Raw genomic sequence first — 21930 nt, forward strand, 5'->3', positions numbered from 1 at the left:
TTGGTTTTCTTCGGTTCCCAGTCTCCCCCTCGGCACTTCGGCTAGGGTGAGTTCGGACCCTGCATCTGTCTCGGAGCCAATAGCTCTGGTGCCGATGGCATCCTCAGTTTCTTCTGAGTGGAAGAGGTCCTTGGAGCTGGAGAGGTTGGCATTCAAGATGATGAGTGTGCTGTCCAAGTCACCATTTGCCACCAACGGTACCAGCACTCTCCCCCCTAGAACACCCACTTCTGTCTCAGCTGCTACTCTCTCCAGAGAAAGCAGAGACCCTCGGCCTCAGGAGTCACCGGCTGGTGGCCCCCACTCTTCCGTGACCTCCCCGGAATACCCTTCTGAGGAGCCCCCCAGGAAGAAGACATGCAAGAGGAAGCATGTTGACTCCCAGGATGAGTCTCTGACATCTGACACTGACCTTGAGGTGTCGGAAGGGTCCCCCAAGTCGTCCTCTGATGATGTCTCCTTCGTGAACATCCTGGAGATCCTTTGGCAGAGGTGCGGCTGGCCCACTGTCAACCTTTCTGATGAAAAGTCTTTGTACCTGAAGGCTTTTGGGTCTCAACCTTCTGCCTCTTGGGTGTCTCCACCTTTTGATGAACTGATAGATTTAGTTAGTCGAAAGGTGTGGGGGATACTCCTGATGCCATGGAGCCAGCCCCTCAGAGACCCGACACATTTCTTTCTGCCCCCCCAGATAAAGAATTTTTGTCCAAAGGTGTCCCCGTAGATGCCATGGTGGTGGCAGCGGCCACTAAGAAGGAGCTTGTTGAAACAACAACTTCTGTCCATCCGCCGAATAAGGAATCTAACAGATGGACAGGTACGAGAAGTGTGTCTTTAGTTCAGCAGCTTTTACTCTTCGATCATTGAACTAGCTCTCTCACTTCACGAGATTGCAGAGGGATCTCCTCAAGGAGTTAGGAGATTCTATACAGGGTACATGTACTGAGGGAGTCCCTGACAAGATTTCTGCTCAGTTGTCCACCTTACATTCTATGGTTAACTCCTCCATACGGCTTATTCCTTGTGGCTGATGGAGCGAGTAGAGCAGCTGGTTTAGGAGTTGGCCTAAGTTGTCACTCCTGGATGCGCTTGTGTAATTTTGCAGAGCCATTCTAGTCCACTTTCACCAACGCCCCATTTAATGGTTCCTCATTGTTTGGATCTAAGGTGAAGGACACACACACACGGTGTGAGCAAGAAGGAAAGACGCTGTCTGCCATGGGAGTACGTTTCACTGTTCCCTCTGGACCATACCCTATAGGTCAAAGGGGCGGTAACATGTGGTTCAAGAAGTCCCAGAGGGTCTTTCCAGACATACAGGGTGAACCCTCCTTCAGAGGCAGAGGAGGAGGAGGAAATGGGAGACATCGCCCTAGAGGCAGGGGCGGTCCGCAATACCAACAAGGTCGTGATTCCTTTTGGGGACGGTCTTATCAGCGCTCCTGATATGGGGCCCGACTGCGTTTCTCTGGGGCCGGTCGGGGGTCGCATTTCTTTGTATTCAGAAGCCTGGCTAAGTATAACCCAAGACAAGTGGGTACAAAGAGTTATTACCAGAGGCTATATCATACCCTTTTCCCTTCCACCGTTTGTTCCCAAGAAGATCCCAGATGTACCACCCAATCTTGGGGATCAGGCAGTTGTGGAGATCAACAAGTTGCTCTTAAAAAGAGTCATCCAATCCATCCTAGCAGACCAGATAGGATCCGGAACTTACTCCATGTTCTTTTTAGTCCCAAAACGAACGGGAGACTGGAGGCCAATTTTGGACCTCAGCAGGTTAAACGAATCCGTGAGGAAGGACAAATTTTGGATGGTAACACTACAGTCGATACTCCCTTTCTTGGGGAAAGACTATTGGATGTGCTCAATAGATCTCCAGGATGCCTACTACCATATAAAAATGGACAAGGCATCCAGGAGCCATCTATGCTTCCGGCTGGGAGCCAGTCACTATCAGTTTTGTGCTCTGCCTTTTGGTCTCACCCCAGCCCCCAGGGTGTTCACCAAATGCATGTCAGTAGTGACAGCTCACCTGAGATGTCAGGAATTCCAGGTGTTTTCATATTTGGATGACTGGCTCCTGACCGCCCCCACCAGGCATCTACTTCTCCAAAACAGGGACGCCACTATTCAACTTTGTGCTTAATTAGGGATCTCCATAAATTGGGAAAAATCTGCATTATTGCCCTATCAGTCTGTGATTTTGATAGGCGCAGAGGTAGACACAGTGAACATGACAGCTCGTCTTTCTGCCTAAAGGGCACAAAATTTAATTTTTCAAATTCAACGTTTTCTCCCGTTGCGGAAGGTCAAAGCAAAGTGGGTTCTTCATCTCCTTGGGACTATGGCATCCACCATCCTATTAGTACCATTAGCCAGGTTGTACATGAGAATTCTCCAGTGGCTTCTGTCTTCCCAGTGGTCCTTCCAATATCTTCTGCTGACTCACCCTATTCTGCTGACGGAATTATGCAAGGACCACCTCCTTTGGCGGATAGCACCCAACCAGTTGACAGGCGTCCCCTTTGTTCCTGCCCAACCCGTTGCCACTGTGACCACGGATGCCTCCCACATCGGATGGGGGAGGCGGCATTATCTCGGCAGGACTGTCCAAGGCACTTGGCAAGAACATGAGGCTCACCTGCATATCAGTGTTCTGGAGATGAGGGCGGTGCTGCTGACATTGCAAGCACTTCAAGACCTTCTTCCTCTAGGGACTGTTGCGATACAATCAGACAACATGTCGGTAGTTTGGTATATCAACAAACAGGGTGGTACCAGATCTTACCCACTCTGTTGAGAGGCCATGTGAGTTTGGGAATGGGCGATTTCTTCCCAGTGCTTTCTGGTTGCAACGCACATTCCAGGGACGACCAATGTGATAGCCAACAAGCTCAAGTGGGCGATCCTACTGCCTCATGAGTGGTCTCTGAAACATGAAACCGCGGAAGAGACTTTCCGCAAATGGGGACAGCCTTGCTGCAACCTTTTTGCCAGTCCAATCAGTGCCAAATGCAGCAGCTATTTTTCCCTCATTCCCCCTCTGGGGGAGACACCCAGAGACGCTCTAGTTCACGATTGGCCCCTGGGTCTTCTGTATGCTTTTCCTCCATTTCCTTTCATTTCCAAAGTGATTCAGAAAGCCTGACGGCTGGGATGCAAGTTAATCCTCATTGCTCCTTACTGGCCTCGTCAGGTTTGGTTCCCCTTCCTCGAGCCTCTTCTCCTGAACGATACTTAGATTCTGGACCCAGCTCCAGATCTGTTGACTCGCATGTCAGGTTCGCTACATCCCTCAATCCACACCCTCAAATTGACAGTGTGGCTGCTCCAGTTCCATCTCTAGTCAGGCTTCACGATTTATCTTCCTCAGTGTCACATATTCTTATGTCCTCCCATAAACCTTCAACTAGGAGACTATATGGCAGTAAATGGAAAAGATTTTCTATCTGGGCACAGAAAATGAATGTAGATCCCTACACTGCTTCTATCCCTGTGATTTTGGAATTTCTCCCCCGAGCTTTTTCAGCAAGGATCTGCCACTATCAGGGTTCAATTGGCGGCTATTTCTCATTTCCATTTAGGGTTTCCAGATACCAATTTAATGTCTCATAAACTATGCAAGACCTTTTTGAAAGGAGCCACTCTGTTGAGGCCACCTCTCCGAGAACCTGTGACTTCTTGGGATTTAAATTTTGTGTATTTTGTATTGTCCAAACTGACATCTTCCCCATTTGAACCTTCTCAATCATCTTCATTGAAATTTTTGTCTTGGAAAACTTTGTTTTTGGTGGCTATCACATCAGCTAGACAGGTATCAGAGATAGAAGCCTTGTCTGTTAAGCCACCTTATTTGATCTTTCATAAAGACAGAGTCTCATTGCGTACTAACCCCTCCTTTGTCCCCAAAGTTTGTTCCCACGCCACCTTAAATAAATCCATAGAACTCTCAGTTTTCTTCCCTAATCACTGTAATGGAGCTGAATATCGGTTTCATAATCTTAGATGTTCATAGACAACTACGTTTTTATTTGCATCGGACCAAGGAGTTTAGGAAATCAGATCAACTATTAATTTCCTTTTCTGAATCCAGATTTGGCTTACCAGTTTCTAAAGTAACACTATCTAATTGGATTTCCAGTTGCATAGCCTTTGTCTACAGTTCTGAGGACAGACCTTTACCCTTCAAGATCAAGGCTCACTCTACCAGGTCTCTGTCTACCTCTGCAGCCTTTCAAGTCAGGGTCCCACTTGATGATATTTGTGCAGCAGCTACATGGGCTACCCCTCACACTTTAATTACACATTACAAATTGGATTTAGCTTCTAGGGGTAGAGCATCCTTTGGCTCCACGGTGCTCAGAAGTATTTTCCAGCGAGCCACCCAAGAATAAGGTGCTAGGGACGCTGCCCCATACGTAAAAATGAAGGTGAGATTGGACTACACAACATAAAGAAGTTATATACTCACCATAACGTTCCATGTTGGTAGTCCATCTCACCCTTCATTTTTACCAACCCATCCTCCTGCCCCCATCCTGGAAGAATCTAGAGATATTAATATTTTGGTTATCTTTGGTTGGAGCCCCTTTAGTATTGGTTTGACTGTTATGGTTATTTCTTCTAGTGAGCAGCAAACAAGATCTGGGGTTTGTACTGGTGCACTATGGGATACCTGCTTAGCCACGAGCCAGCCAGAAGTCTTTGAGCTTATCGGCCGAGTCGGAGCCCAGGATTGGCTCCGAACCCATACATAAAAATGAAGGATGAGATGGACTAACAACATGGAATGTTATGGTGAGTACATAATTTCTTTTTAATTCTAATCCTTCCTTGTCTGGCAAGTATGGTAAAACAGTTGACAAGTTTATGAAAAAAGTGCATGCTTCTGCTTTAATTTTTGGAATTTTGAATAGTCAGGCTCACGTGTTAGTTTATTCTGAATTTTTGTGAAATTGAGGGATGAAAAATATGAGCTTCCCTTTATCAGCTTACTCCTTTTTTGTTAACTTCTGCAGCAGAAAGGATCCAAAAGTAAATCTCTTTCCAAAATTCCCTCTTATAAGGAAAATCTGCTTTGTGTGGTTTAATTTCTTCAGTTCCACAGATCACTACTCATTAAAGTGTGTATGTGACTCTGTAGATACTGCATTCAGGGTTATTGCCATTGGTACTATGTTGAAGAAGTTTGCTTGGCTGCTTTTCAGAGCCTGCCAGAAGATGAAAAAAATTGATGTTAAATTCTCCTTTGGATAGAGGTTTAGGTTTTAAGACCCCCCTCAGTTGCAGAGGTTATCAAAATGTGATGAGGAGTAAAGTGATAAAGGGAATCTCAGATTTTTCATCCCTCCGTCTTCAAATTTTCCAATGGATTTTATATTCTCCCTCATCCAGTTTTGACAAGGAACAAAATACAGTTTCAGCAAAATGCTGGTAAGCAGGTGTTTAAAAAAATAATGGCAAATAAGTTCCAAAATGAAAGCAGGAACACCCCCCACCCGAGAACGAAGGACAGTCGAATAAGTCAGAATGACTGTGTAAGAAACCATGTCCCTTGCTCCCACCCTGGTAATCCCGTATTCCTTCCAGAAAGTCCGACTTTCCATTTCTCTTTGGCAGCAGAGTGTTTCAGACAAATGGGCCCTGAGATTGATTCATCAGGGTTACAGATGGCGGAAGGAAGAAAGCCCTCCTTTCCAGGGAATTATTCCACATCCACCAGACTAAACCTGTCTTCTCTCTTCTGTCCATCACATTCTTTCTCAGCAGATAATAGAAACAGTCCTCCTTCCCAGCTGGGAAAGAGGGTTTATTCAAGATTGTTTTGGTGCAAAAAAAAAAAAAAAAGAAAATGCCTGGAGACCAGTTCTGGACCTTTCTTTACAAAACCAGTATCTGATGGTGCCCAAGTTTAAAATGCTTTCACTTTGCAACCTGTTACCCCTTCTTCCTCGTTTGAGATTTTTAGTAACTTTAGATTTAAAAGATGCTCATCACATTCCTATTCATCCAGACTTTAGACATTTCTTAAGGTTGTGTGTGTCTGGGTCACATTGTCTGCCTTGCCCTTTGTGCTATCCACTTCTCCAAGAGTGTTCAAAAAGTGTCCACCTTCAGTTATTGCCTGTTGCAGGCTACAGGGTATCAATCATTTTTTCCATATTTAGATGACTTGCTTATCTTTGCAGTCTTTTTTCAAAGTAACAGGAATGTTTTAGTTGAGTGAGAGATGGATCTATGCAGTTTGGAATTACAAGAGAACATACAGACGTCTTTTTTGATTCCATCACACAGGATTATATTCCTGGGATGTCTGCTTAGTGCAAGGAGCTTTGCTTCCACAGAAAAAAATAGATGTTTAGATCTATTTTGGGGGTTTTCCACTCAGATTTCTGTTACAGGTGGATTCTGACTGTCATAGTATCTGTGATTCTCACAATACCTCTGTCAGGACGCTACATGAGAAAGATACAATGTTATCTGAATTCTGTTTGGTCCCAGCATCAACTCCTATCTGTTCAGATTCCAATTCTTGGATTTGTGAAAAGAGAAATCATTTGATTTAGATATCAAATATCCATGAATTCAGGTCTGTCCTTCTCCTCAAGAAGTCATTCACCACAGACTCCTCAGACTTTGCTTGGGGACCACTGTCAGGGGAGAATAAATGTGCTAGGTATCTCAGACAATGGACAAAAGCAAGCACATAAATGTGAAAGTGATACTTGTCCTTATCAAGGCACTGAAGTTTCTGAATCACCTCTGGTCCCCAGAACCTCAGTGATGTGGTTAGTAAGCCGTGTTGGTGTAGCGGTAGTGTTGTTGCCTCACAGCAAGAGGTTCTTCTGTTTGATTCTTGGCTGGAGTGCATTCTGTGTGGAGTCTGCATGTCCTCCCCACGGTCGAGTGGCGTTCGAAAGACATGTGTGAATGAGTGTGCCTCCACTGAAGGTTGGGCGTCGGGCTGGCAACTTGGCACCATAAAAATCTACTGCCAGTCATTAGCGGACCGGAGTTCTGCTGTGGTGACCCCTAACTGGGAAAAGTCAAAAAAAACAAGCCACCTCAGTGATGTGGTGCATAAACAAGCGAGGGAGGACCAGGTCTTAACCCCTATGCAGACTAGCCATGTTAGCATAAGATAAAGTTTTACAGCACAATCTCACTGTATAGGCTTCCTGCATTCTGTCAGTGCAAAATTGTGTCAGACAAGCTGAGCAGTACAAACCCGACCCTTATGAATGGAAAATAGATCAGGGATCTTCAATGATTTGATCCATCTGTGGAGAGTTTTTAAAGTAGACCATTTTGCCTCCTTTCTGAACAATCAGCTGGCAAAAATTCTTCTCCAGGGCTTCCGGCAAGAAGGCCTGGAAACAGATGCAGTTTCTTTTCCTTGAACAGGAATGTTCCTGTATGCTTTTTCACCTCTTCCACTGATATCCTGGGTACTTTTGAATATTCAGGAGGAATTCCCCAAGGTCATTGTGGAGACTCCCTTTTTCCCCAGGCAACACTGATTTTCACTTCTTTTGAAATTGGCCAGGGGCAGTTACCACAAGCTTCCTCGCAGACTGAATCTACTTACACAAGAACAAAGGTGTTTTGGTATATTCCAAACCCAAACTACTACAGCTGACTGCCTGGATGATGGGGGAGCTTAATACCTTTTGGCAGTGGTTTACTGAGAACATGCAGCATATACTATAGTGAATCATGAAGTGTGGGTGGATTAGCAAGGAGGAAGTAAGGATAGCTATGAAAAGCGGAACGGCTGTTGGTCCAGATGACATACCTGTGGAAGCATGGAGGTGTTTAGGTGAAATGGCAGTGGAGTTTTTAACTAGACTGTTTAATGAAATTTTGGAAAGTGAGAGGATACCTGAGGAATGGAGAAAACGTGTTTTGGTACCGATTTTTAAGAATAAGGGTGATGTGCAGAGCTGTAGTAACTACAGAGGGATTAAACTGATCAGTCACAGTATGAAGTTATGGGAAAGAGTAGTGGAAGCTAGGTTAAGAAGGGAGGTGATGATTAGTGATCAGCAGTATGGTTTCATGCCAGGAAAGAGCACTTATTTGCAATGGTGATGGACAGGTTGACAGACTAGATCAGACAGGAGTCCCCGTGGACTATGATGTTTGCAGATGACATTGTGATCTGTAGTGAGAGTAGGGAACAGGTGGAGGAGACCCTGGAGAGGTGGAGATATGCTCTAGAGAAAAGAGGAATGAAGGTCAGCAGGACTAAGACAGAATATGTGTGAATGAGAAGGAGGATAGAAGAATGCTGAGGATGCCGGGTGTAGAGGTGGCGAAGGTGAATGAGTTTAAGTACTTGGGATCAACAGTTCAGAGTAATGGTGAGTGTGGAAGAGAGGTGAAGAAGAGAGTACAGGCAGGATGGAGTGGGTGGAGAAGAGTGTCAGGAGTGATTTGTGACAGACGAGTACCAGTAAGAGTGAAAGGGAAGGTCTACAAGAGGGTAGTGAGACCAGCTATGTTATATGGGTTGGAGACAGTGGCATTGACAAAAAGGCAGGAGTCCAAGCTTGACTTGGCAGAGTTGATGATGTTAAGATTTGCACTGGGTGTGACGAGGATGGACAGGATTAGGAATAAGTATATTAGAGGCTCAGCCCAGGTTGGAAGGTTTGGAGACAAAGCCAGAGAGGCAAGATTACGTTGGTTTGGACATGTGCTGAGGAGGGATGCAGAGTATATTGGGAAAAAGATGCTGAGGATGGAGCTGCCAGGTAACAGGAAAAGAGGAAGGCCTAAGATAAGGTTTATGGATGTGGTGAGAGAGGACATACAGGTGGTTGGTGTGACAGAGCAAGATGCAGAGGACCGGAAGAAATGGAAACAGTTGATCTGCTGTGGCGACCCCTAATGGGAGTAGCCGAAAGAAGATGATGATGCAGCATATACTAATAGAAGCAAGAAAGCCTGCTACTAGGAAATCATATGTAAGCAAATAAAAAAACATCTTTCTAGTTGGTGCCAGCAACAACCAGCATCTATATAGGGCTAATTGTTCTCTTGTTTTACAGTATTTGTGTGAGTTACTTTCCTGTGGCCTTCATTACTTGTCCATCAGGTTCATAAATTCATAGGTGTGTACTAGGCTAATGGCCCTGGAGCCTTTACAAGCCTAACCCGTAGACGTGCCCTGGCATTGTGCCACCTGATGTTAGTTCCCAGTGCCTTTATCAGGTAGAGCCACTGGAGTGATCCCCGGGGTGAACTCTCTATTTCCCATCCACTCATCAAGATTCCTCGAGGTGCTCTGCTTGACATGTATGGGATTGGGAAGTCTGTTCCAGAGCATGGACAGTCTCTGGGTCATGAACCTGTCCTTTTGATTGTGGTAATGAGATTGAGGTCTCTGGACCATGTGGTGTGGAGAGACTGGAATTTCTTTAGATGTAGCATTTCTAACAGAGCTGGGTCAGACGTGGCTTTGTAAGTCAAGCAGAGATTGCCTCTTAGTAGACTATATGAGACAGAGAATAGCTGGAGTTTTTTGAGTCTGTCCATGTAGGACATGTGGTTAAGGCCTAGGATCCTCTTTGTGAGGTACTTTTGTGGCCTTTCTACCTGTTGCATTTGTCTAGTGAGGTACATGGCAAATGGGGCATTATTCTTCATGATTGGCCTAATGAGGGGAGAGTAGAGAGATGACTTCTTTCTTCCTGGATGCAAAACTCTTGGTAATGAGATGTGCCACACAGAAGGACTTACTGACCACAGTGGCAATGTGGTGGTCGAAGGAGAGGTTGCTGTCACCCTATGTCCCCAGATCTCTTATAATGCCTTCAGTGTTCGGTGGGCTCCCATCAGTGTGGTAATTAGTGGGAACTGAGTTTTTCCCAAAGGAGATGATGCATTTTTTTGGCATTAAGCTTAAGACCATGGTTTCAACACCAGTCATTGGTCTCAGTGAGGCCTTTTTGTAGGATGTCTACACCACTTGGGGAGTTAATAATGTTTCCCAGCTTGCAGTCGCCTGCGAATGTGGTCATCCAGAGTCCCTCTTTGCTGGCCTGGACTTCTAAGAAGTAGATGCCAAACAGGAGAGGACCCAGGACCAATCTCTGTGGGACTCCACTTGTGGCTGGTCAGCAGTCTGACTTGGAGTCAGCTACTTTCACACTGTGGGTTCTATCTGAGAGCCAATTTGCAACCCTCCTAGTGATATAGGGGTTGCCTAGTTTGGTGAGTTTATCAGTAATTCCTGAGTGGGGAATGGTATCAAAGGCCTTGGCCAGATCGAGGTAGGCTGTATGAATGGCCTTGCCCTCATCCACAGCTCTGGTGACTGACTCAAAGAAGTCAACCAGGTTGAGCAGGCATATGATCTACCTTTCACAAAACCAAACTGCATGGGATCTAGAGTTTGGAGATTCCCTATATCCTTGTTAATTAGGTACATGATGATGTGGTCCATAGCCTTGCATATCAGACTCGTCAGGCTAATGGGGAGATGATTCCCAGGGTCTGTAGTCGTTTCCCCTTTATGGAGAGGGATGACTGTAGCAGTGCACCATTCAGCAGGGACAAAGCCTGAGGTGAGGCTGTGATTAAACAGGGCGCACAGATGTGTTGCCAGTTCACTTTGTAGTTCATGTAGAACACATCCAGGGTTATTGTTTGGTCCCATGTAAGCTGTATTCTTGGCCTTGGACAGTACAGCTTTAACCTGTAATGTAGTAATGCTGGGTGACCGGAATTCCTCCGGCATTGTGAGTGTTCCTTCAGGGAAGAGAGACTAATAAAGTTGGCACGGCCAATATGTTGACAATATCTGTTTGGCTCAGTATAGGAGGTACCATTGTGCAGTAACTCAGAGCAAACCGTGGTATTGCCGAGGAGACTCTTGATACAACTGTAGAAGGCTCTGTGGTTGTTTTTTAGTGTCTGCTGCAATTCTGCCTTCTTAGCTAGCTTTTAGAGGTTTTGATGAGGGATCTCAACTTTTTGTTGAGGCTAATAAGGGAGTTTTTCCAGTCTTGGGACTTCACCTTTTTCTGCAACAGTTTCTTCCTTTTGTTGTAGAGTTTACTAATGGCAGTGGACCACCAGATTGGCTTCCTTTTTTTGGAGGAGAGCATCTTGGTTCTGTTGGGTATGGCTAGTTCCATGCATTTATGTATGTGTTCGTACAGTGCCATGGTGTATGATTCGGTAGTCGTGCATCTGTTTTCCATTGACATGGGTACCGTGAAGTTAGCCACCTCTGTTTTTAGGAGCCCAAAGTCAGCTTTGGAGAAGTTTTTCGTGGTAGTTACCTTTGCTTGGGGGTGTGGGTGAGAATGTAGATTTCCATGGTGATTAGTTTGTGGTTGGATCTAACCAGGAAGAAATTGACTATTGGTGTAGAGCAACAGTTGTCCATGTTAGTAATAACCAGGTCAAGGATGTTGCTTCCTCTAGTGGGGGTAAGAATGAGCTGGTCCAGGGCATAGGAATTGATTAATTTCAGGAAGCGTTGGGCCAGTGTATCGGTTCATTTTTCTGCTATTTCAGCATATCTGCCCATGCATCCCTCTCTTTCAAGGCATTCTAATATCAAAATGTTTTTAAAAGCAGTATTGCATAAGAGATCTCCAAGAAAACATGTGATTTCTCCTTGGATCTTAATTTTGTTAGAGAAGCTAACGATTGCTCCATTTAAACCAGCTAATCTGACTGACTTGTGGGTCATATAACATGGTAAGCAGTTTTATTCATTGCTTTGACTCCTGCAAGAAGAGTATCTGAGTTGGAAGCACTTATGGTGAGTCAACCTTATCTCATTTTCCACGTAGACAGGTTTTCTTTGAGAGCTAATCCTTTTATGCCTAAAGTGGTATCAGGGTTTAGACGGAACAAAATCTTTCAGAACTTCCTATCAGTTGTTTATTTGTTGTGAAGGTAAGAAAAATGGAGTATCAAAACAGACGATTTCAAAGTGGTTTTCTTTCTGTTACTGTGTGTTATTCCAGCCACAATAAAACTATTCCAGTCAGGGTCAGGGGATATTCTGCTAGGGCCATGGCTTCATCTTTGACTTTTTGGAAAGGGTTGGACTAAATATTCTGGAAGCAGCAATTTGGTCCTTTGTACTTTTAGAAAACACTGCAAGTTAGATTCCTTCTCCAGGTCTTGGTCAGGCTTCGCTAAGGGCATTCTCCAGGTACTCCTGGACCCTTCCCTTTCCACCCCTCAGTTGTTGTTCACTATAGTAATCTGCCCATATAGCTTAGGTTTCTGTAGCAGGGATCGGTATGAAGAGCATAGCACAATTATGTAAGTAAACTTACCATAATAATAGATGTTTGAATGATCACTGCTGTAGTAGCTACTCCTTCCTTACTTCCTTGTTTTTGGTGTATTTTTATGCCAGGGTGTGGACATTTGCTTTTTGTTATTCCTAGCAATGCCTTTTCGGGGCTCAGGTCCCTGTCTCAGTTGATATGAAAGTTCTGAAGGTCTCTGCAGCCAAACCTGTCTTTTAGCCGGCTCAGCTCGAGTTGGCTGACTGTTAGGGCACTTGGAAGGTGTCCTGAAGATTTGGAAGCTGGCCAACTGTTTTAACCTATGCAGAATATAACCCATAAAGCGTAGGCTACTGCAGCAGTGAACTTTCAAGCATCTATTGTTATGGTAAGTTTATTTACACAACAATACTTTACAAATTGTAATTCATAAAGGTAGAAACAGCAATAGCTTACTGTTCTAACTTGTACAGTGCAGTATCTGCTAACCTTGTTGTAATTATTGATATAAACTACAACTTTGTTTTCCTTTTCTGGATTTAATCATTCTTCCAACTAATCTTTCAGCATATCTGTAAGATTGTAATGTATTTTCTCATTAAGTGCTGGGATAGATAATTTATGCCAAGCATTTTTATTTTGTCTGTAATGAATGCATGTTCTACCACATTATTCTGAGAAAGCCTCCACTTTTTATGACAGGTTATGTATGACTCATTCTTTCAAGATGGCAAGTTTTTAAATGTGCCTGCATAGGCACTACAGACTCTGTCTACATGTGTTGTGGTCCTGATTATCTGAGTTTACTGAAATGCTTTTTCACACACACACTTTTTTTTTCACACTGATATTTTTCGCAGTCTTTCTGTTAATCAGCAGGAATTAAGTACTGCACTATGTTCTGTCTTTCTAGACACAAATGGGTTATAAAACAGTCTAATGTCAGGAAATTATTTACTCCTGACTAAGAACTGTTAGTCCAAAAACTCAAGTAACCGTAAAACCTAGGTTAGTCTAGTTAAAGTTAGCACATCACCTCTGTGTTTCAGGGATTTCTGTTAGTAGAGCAGTATGGCTTTATTTATTTCCATTTTTACTACCATCTCTGGAAAAGGCAATTATGATTCTTCAGCTTCAGTCACAAGGAATTCTGACGGTGGATGGCTGAGGTGACATCAAACTCAGGGATGCCATGTCTAGAGCCCAACTGGAGCCACACCCCGACCTCAGACATTTCTGACTTAGCCTAGGGAAGTGTGTACAAGATCTCCATGAGTGTAAGGGACGTGGAACAGGGGCACAAAAGGCATGTCACTCTCAAGGAGGTGCTAGCCATAATTTATATAAATCTTCACACCAGTCCTTCTGTAACCCAAAGCCCTTCAGGTGTTTGCAGACCGCTCTATGCCTGTGTGTTGCATTGAGTAAGATGGCATGCAGTCTTATCACCTGTTTAGGATAGTCATGATAGCTTGAGATCTGGTATTACAGCAGAAACTTTATCTGTGGGCTGTTATATCCAACAACTGTGGAATGTTTTGGCCTGCCAGACCATCTGAACAGATCACCTTTATCTCCCAGAAGTAGAAACTATAGGTTTTCCCATAAGCTTACCTTTTCGATCCTGAGACTGCATTTTGGTATTTACTTCTCTGAAATCAAAGCCAATGTCATTGGCCTCTGGCTGAGTAAATTTGCAGATAATCGCAAGTTAGGAGCAGTCATAGAATCCTGCACTGACATAAGTGCTCTCTGGTAAGGGCTGACACAAATAACTGGTGTCAGAGACATGGACTAAAACTAAATGCCAAGAAATGCGTAATAGTACCCTGTAGGAAGTCATTTATCCCTTGTGACGGTCATACTGATAACACTCCTAAGAGTTGACCCAGTACTCAGAGACTTGGACATGCACGCACACAAATCTAGCCCATGATCATCACATGTCTACAGCAGTGAATAAATCATTCTATGTTGTGCAGCTTATAAACAAAGGTATGGCAACTAGGTCCAAGGAGAGGTCATTGTCCCACTGTATTCAGCATTTATCAGCGATATTGAGTACCATGCTCCCTTTGGTATGTACCTTACCAGGCACATCCAACAATTGGAATGTCCATTGAGTTTCATCACTTAAAGAATACAGAGCATAAGTAGCACATCCTATGCAGACCCCCTCAAGACCCTATCCCTGTATTCTGCCTCCAACAGGCTGTTGAGAGATCTCTGCCTGGCATACAAGGCATTGTTAGACCCCCACCCTGATGGACAACCTGTATATCTGCAAAACAGCACTAGAATTACCCATTCTAAAGGCTTAATCTTTGCTTGTGATATAAATAGGACCTGCTGGAGAGACAGGAAAGTATTCCAGAGACGACCCCTTCTCTGAAACAAGCTCCCCATCGATTTGAAGCAGTGTTCCTCCGTAATCCAATTCAAGTGTAACTTGTACAATTGGATGGGGAACAGGAAATTCATCTCTTGTTTGGCACCAGTCTCCCTGATCGACACAAGCAAACCTGTAAGTGGTTCATCTTCTAAGCCTCTGCTTACACTTCTCAAGGGTAGCAGAAGTTGTCAGAGGTTTGAGATGGATGGCCAGGCTTAAAAAGGCCCTTGTGGTCATTAGCGTAATACACACCTATGAACCTTATTCTAGGAACACCATGGTTAGACCTTTACACCTCACAGAATCATCAGACCCAAATATTCCCACAAGAAGAGCCTTAGCTGTAAGTGCATTTTCCATTTCTTGGAACAGAGGCATTCTTTATGCCTTTCTTCCCTTAAATTTTGTATAGAGAGTACTACAAAATGCAATGCTGGATGATGCCTCCATGATTCTGTCACACCAAGAAAGCATTGGTTGTCTTTATTTAGGGAGCTCAACAGAGAGGGTGCCCCATATTTCTACCTCCCATGCAGCCTTCTTTCCCAGCAGCTAGGAACTCTGGTTTACACTGTCCTAAAGTAACTCAGGCTAGCATCCTGAAGATAGCACTCTGATCCCACACTGGGACTGCTTTCCACCCAAAGGTCTTGTGTTTATTAAGGCAGCCAGAAACCAAACACTAGGAAGACCTTTATAGTAAAATGGTCCAGGTTTTTCTTTTTGTGCAGTGTGCAAGTCATGCAATAAGTAGCACTTGCATACATGTTAACTGAGGCCTCACTCCTATGGCTTAGTCAAGATTTCATTTTTCTATTGTCTGCCTGCCATTAGAAGTCCCTTTGACATTGTTACTTGCTGTCAAGCAGTTTTAGTCTTCAGTCTGCAGCCCCATGAAGGCCTGTGCCTCTGCTGTGAGAACTCAGCTTTATCTTGGAAAAAAATGCTTATTCCAGTTGAACCAATAAACTCTGAGCTAGATAAATTTTTCACCTTGGAAGAGTCTCTTTCTGGTTGGTATTACTTCATCTGGGAGGATTGCAGAATTTGCTGTCCTTACTATGTAGAGTACTTTACGTGACTCTCCAGAAAGACTAGCATGGTTTGTTTTCCTATAGGCTCAGGAATCTGGTTGTAGGTAATCGGAGCACCATTTCTCAAGACCATTTCCTCCTCTTTGCTAAAGTAGAGTTTTGAACTGATACTTCCATCTGTCTGTTTAGTTTCCAGTGTTTTTCCAGCTCCTCAGAATACAGTTGAAATACCTCCCTGTACTGCAGGTTGTGCTCAGTCAACTGTGGCACTGTATTGACAGAACTGAGGATTTCAGACAAGCAGATAATCTGTTTATCTGTTATGCCAGGTAAGCAGAGGAGGCCAATGTCCAAATACCTTGTCCATCTGGCTGGCCTGTTGCACTTTTATCTGCTTTGATCAGTAAACAATATTAGAAGGGTAGGTTAAGGCACATTCAACAGGAGCAGCAGCTACTATAGTTGCCTTTTTAGGAAAGTTTCAACTCAGTGCATCTGTGAAGTAGTTCTTAACCATCCCACCATAGACATTTTAAGTCGGGCATTCTTACCAGGAACAGGGCAAGCTTTGCTCCTGCTGTTTCATGGTGTATCTGTGCTTCCCCTCCCTACGTCTGTGGCCGCCCTCTAAGTGCTTTAGTACTCTTCCCATACATTGTAAATGTCATGGACAGCAGCTGTATGAATGGTAAACACCATAGCAGTTGATGTCTGAGCAGTAGGATCTCTACTGTAACAGGGGTTCCCTTCTTGCATCTTACTTTCAGTTTCTTGTGATTGCAATGTTGTCGTTTTTGGGAGTTTACCATATCTTCCCATGGAAGTGCACATTTCTTCTCAACTCCTCCTGTCCCTGGGGTGAGAAGCTTACAGCCTGCTTTTCATGCATAATAAACATTTTTGGTGACCACCATAGTCGCCTAAAAAATTGAAAATGACGTAAACATCTCATCCTTTATATAAGATGCACGTCTGCTGTTTGAGTGATGCAAGCCCTGCATGAGGAGTATAGGAAAGGTCGAAGTCAGGCCAGATAGTTGGATGTTTACTTGCCAAATAATTTCCATTCATTATGAATGGTACTGCAGCAGTGATCCTTCTACTTCAGCTTCCATGATTATCGAGAGCATACACTCATCTGTACTTCAGTGCATTTATCTGCATAGCTTGTTTGTAAGGTGCTTAAGCTAACTGTTGGTGATTGCAGTCTGAGGGCAAGTTTGGGTCATGTGACTGTCTGTAGAAAGTTTTGATGTCCTCTAATGTTGCAGGAGAGCTTCACTGCCTTATACAACAGATGCAGCAAGATAATTTAATGTTAGGTTATTTATTTATGTATTTATGTATTTATTTATTTGTATTGCATTTGTTTACCAGGAAATTCCAGCTGTGCATGGAAGCCCTTTTTACCAAAGACCCAGGGAGAAAAGCTTCACATGCAATTAGTGATTACGTACGTTGGCAATAAAAGTACCGTAGGTAATGCAGTGCAGTTACAAAATGGGAAGCACAAATGGAGTACAAAAGTAGCAGTGTAGAGTAGTATAATATTATACAAAGATGTAGATACAATTTGTTATACTCAAGTTTGTTCTTATGTAATACTTTGTCATATGCAACTGGCAGAGTAGTTCTGCATCTTATACTTTAGAGTAATTTAGTAGGTTCCTAAGAAGAGAATAATATCAAAACAGTATGTTAGCTGTGGTCAGGGGCTGTCAACTACGTGGGAGGGTTACAACCAGTAATTAGGACTGGTTAGTAAGAAGAGGTGGATTTTAAGATGTTTATGCAATATAGTTTAGGTACCATAGAGAGGTATCTGAGAAGAGATATGGAATAAGTATCATAGATGTGAAGATTAAGTTATAATGGAGGATGTAAATGTGGGCTTAAGTTTAGCTAGACTGGTCTTAGCCAAGGATGGTACAGCAGCAGAGCCATAGGTGTGCAAGTATTGCTTCAGCTCAAATAAGTTCCTATTTTGCCTAAAGCAGGAAGGACGAGAGTTCCACTTCTTTGAGATACAGATGGAATACAGCGAGTCACCTGCTGTATTGTCGAATCTAGTTCTAAGTTCTGTAGTTTTAACAATTTTTACTTTGTATATGTAAACATGATTTCTGAATATTTTTTTCAGAAAAAGCCTCAGAAAAAAGGGTTGCGAGAAGAGGCTGATGAAGATGCAATGATGGAGACAGATTCTCAGTCCCAGTATAAAGGTAACTGCTTTGTCACTGTTCTGACACTGCTTTCTGTTGAAATTTTAATCTATGTGTTTAGGCTGTGGAGATGAATTATAGGTACAACTGTTTCATGAATGGTCAGTCTGAGACTGTAGAAGCTTTTCTAGCATTTAAATTTGCAAGCAGGTTCAGTACTAATTTGATTCTAATTTGAGTATTGCCTCAAGAAATGTCACTTGAGATTTATGCTGTATTCCTGCTGCTGGAAATCTTGTAGACAATAAAGGTGCTACCTAGGGACACACAAACACTTTTTAAAAAATATTTGTAAGCCCTTGTCAAGAGTCTTTTATATGGTCACTCTCCTGATGATCTAGACTGTTTTCCCAGAAGTAACCTTAGAGGTATTGACAGTGAAAGCCATAATGTACAGTTTGTTAGCACTGCTGTAATCGAGTGCAGGATTCATGAACCTGTCTCTCTGAAGGATGCTAAAATACCAACACACGCCCATCGTGTTGGCGTCTACCTTCCAGAAGTCATGTATTAGAAAGTCTCGCAGTGTGGCCATCTTGAATATTAGGGGCTTCAAGTGAAGTTTTCAGACATGAGATGCATTATCCAGTTGTTTTGTACCCAACATGTTGCACTGTTATGCTCTTCCATTTTCTGTAGTGTCTTTTTGTTCATGTGCAAATGATCCTGTATCAGGCTGTGGTTACCCTTTCTGCTTATAGTGACTTCATTCATCTGAAGGATATTTTTCTCTTTCATTCTACAGTGTAAGATCTTCTGTATTGCTTGAAAATTCTAGGTCTTAACTTGGTTCACTGCAGTGGATGACATCTAGGAATTCCTTCCTGAAGATCTGCTGCCCACACTGTTCTTTCAGTCTGAAACACCCAGGTGGTGCACAGTGTTTAACCAACTGTATGTACCTTAGTTCTTTTTTGTATGTCACTCAGTTTGGTCTCTGTCCTAGCTTGCTTTACAGTAAAGTTCCAACACTAAGCAGCAACCTCCTGAGTCTGCCTGCAGTCAGTTCATCACCAGCTGCAATGTACATAGTTGTAATCGTTATAGCTTAGCAAGGGACATCAGTGTCGAAAAGTGTCAGAAGTACCAGAGGTTCAACTCTGATGATAACTGGAGAAGGTGGGTGATGCTTGAAACCACAGCAAGACATGCATAAAATAACACTTTTGGGGTCTTGCTTAAGAATATCTCTGTCCATCCGTCAACCTCGACTCCTATTGAGGTGGTGAATCTGATTTAGACCACTGTATCCATGAGACCATGGTGTCCCTCTGAGAAATGAGGAAGGATAATAGCCTTTCCTGTTCTGCAGCCTGCCTCAAAGGCCGACTTCTCCTTTGGAAAGTTTGTCTTGTAGGTCAATCTGTGAAAAAATTAGTAAGATCCAACATATGGAACCTTGCTTGGTGGAACTACGATTGGTTTGTATCTTTCTGTCAATTCAAGTTCAGTTTTTCTCAGCAGCTCCCATATTAAGATTACATGTACCTTATGATGAGGCATTCTTTTGATGTTGATCACTCTACTGGGACAGCATGGCTTTCACTGAGCCCACAGGTTTAGTTTGTACTACTTGCAGAGTTAGAATCTCATCCCTGACTTGCAGTCAGTTTCCTTGTGATGACTAAAGCAGCAAAATGACCTTTATCTTGTGACAACAAAATTGTGACCCAAGACCCTTATTGGCATTGTGTCTGGTACCTTGTAGAGGAAAACAACTTGAAAGAATACCATAAATGCATGAGATTCAGTCTGTTAACCTGCAGCCACAACATGGACAACACCCTGGCCTTTCCTAGAGTGGGGTTTGACAGAAGGGGCTTACACTCTGTTCCAGTTTGTTAAAGCACCATCAGAAGGTGAGAGAAGTGGAAGAAAGGCCTGGGTCATACTTAAGCCTATTACGGAAACAGTCCTGTGGTCCCCTCGTGTGGTGAGCTTGACATGAATAGCAACAGCTGTAGCCCACGACTACCTTCAATTTCAGTGAAACTAATGGCTTGGTGGAAGCTCATCTCTGACTCCCAAGGTTTCATCCATTAGTGTAGGCCCCAACCATTCAGCTTTCAATGGACCAAACCAAACAGAAGCAAAAATAAGATAATTTTTAATTGCATCAGAAAACTTAAAGGGTAATTAGTGAATATAACATATTGTCAATAAACACTGATCTCCAAGCACAGTTTTAGCAAATGTGCCTACTGAAAATTTTTGAATAATCTTTTACAGTAAATGAAGACCTATATTAGCTTACCTTATCCTAGAGTACACTATCTCTAGTATAAGTACAAACCTTAACTGATGTTACACACAAAATTAAAAACTCAAGTTCCATGGGACCAAGCAACATGCATAGCAGCTTCTTAAACGTCAAGATAGACCTTGCTAAACTCATATCAGTTAGCTTAAACAAAATGTTAGCATGCCGACACATCTCTGATCTATGCTGCAAGAGATTGCTTTAGTGTGTAATTTCACAAAGAATTGCATCAAACTCTTGACAGTTTTAGACACTTCAGCCTGACCGATGTGTAAACTTACTGAGGGATCATAATGGGGTTTATCCAAAATGACACAGGAATTGCTGCCAATAGATATAGAACAGTGATTTGTTCAGAGGAGATTCTTTTGAATATTGTGGTATTCTTTGAAGAGGTAATAGCTGCACTTCATGATGGGCTGAAGGTGCATACTACAGTTTTTGCTAAAGCATTTGACATTGTTCCACATAAGGAAATAATTTGTAATTGTAAGCATTAAAAGTCAATCCATAAGCAGTTCAGTGGATAGAACACTGGCTTATCAACAGGATACAGCAAGGGTTTCTTTCTGTTCTAACAAAAGTTACCAGTGATGCCCCAGAGGGTCTCTATTGGGGACACTTCCTTTTGGACTTCTCACTTCAGATATGAAGGTGAAAAAGTTTAAGTGGATAATCCTATACGGTGATGATTGCAAACTAAATAACATGATTATTTAGACAATGAAGTTATAGAAGAAGGTCTACAAAAATACACACCTGCTGCATTAGTAATGACCTCATTTTTAATATCAAGGAAAGTAGCAGCATGACATTTGATAAAAGGTTATCGCTTAGGACTAAAAAAGTAAATGATCAAATTATATAAAAAGATATCATCATTAAAGATGTATTTTCACTAGCAGACAGCAGGTTAAACCTTGACCAGCATCTGTCTGCCGAAGTCAGAAGTGCATTCTCTAACCCTGTTAATTCTTAAAGGCATTTTTTGTCATTCAGGAGAGGTCATTATTCCAGCTTACAGCTTTGATTTGACCTGTTATTGAATGACCTTTTGAACAAGCTACCTAAAAACTTGAAAAATGCAATGTTTCCTTATTGGAAAAATCATAAAGCTAGAAAACTTGTTATTCAGGCTTCAGGAGCGAACATATTCTGCTCATTGTGTATTACTAAAAGAAGACCCTTGTGTAGTCTTTTAGTGTCTGATGCTGTTCTTTTTGGAAGTATATGCATTGAATGCACTGCTGAGGAAAGTAATAGACTGAAACACCTAAAAGTAACCAAAAAAAAGAAAAATAGTAGTGGAAAAAATGGAAGACGTGTTACATGTTGCTTTTCAATATTATTAACGGAGTCTCACCTTACAGTTTATTGATGTAGTTCATTAACTTCCTTCAGAAATATTCTTAGTATGAGAAGAAGGGGATAGCACAAGGTTGCAGCAGTCAAGCTTTTTGAAGGCTAATAGGCCTTGAGCTTAACTGCCAAAAAGTCTGTGGACTCAGTATATTCAAAGCAACCTGGAAGCTATCCTGAAAGTGGTCCTAAAGCAACACCATAGTCATGTAGCTGATCAGCAGGTGAGAAGTGTATGTTCTTATTCCGTACTGTCTAAGAATGACTGCAGTATGGCATTTTACATCCCTTCAGCTCAACTTATTTTGATAGTAACTTCGCATGTCCACCCCAATCTCCAGCAACGGAAGCTGGACTAAAAGGTCTTGAACAATTTGAATGTAAAATAGGGTGCCCTACA

At 42.8% G+C, this 21930-nt stretch overlaps 1 protein-coding gene across 1 annotated transcript in view; it reads left to right on the forward strand.

Moving 5' to 3' along the window:
* Positions 1 to 21930, forward strand: part of RRP12 (ribosomal RNA processing 12 homolog) — a 1805151-nt gene that overhangs the window by 1624160 nt on the left and 159061 nt on the right. Inside the window, exon 35 of the mRNA XM_044056239.1 lies at positions 17830 to 17911. Within this exon, the coding sequence (XP_043912174.1) occupies positions 17830 to 17911 (82 nt within the window). The remainder of the gene's footprint in view (positions 1 to 17829; positions 17912 to 21930) is intronic.

The sequence above is a fragment of the Protopterus annectens genome, chromosome 14.part0 (genome assembly GCF_019279795.1).
Source record: "Protopterus annectens isolate FY-2018-M chromosome 14.part0, PAN1.0, whole genome shotgun sequence".
NCBI lineage: Eukaryota > Metazoa > Chordata > Ceratodontiformes > Protopteridae > Protopterus > Protopterus annectens.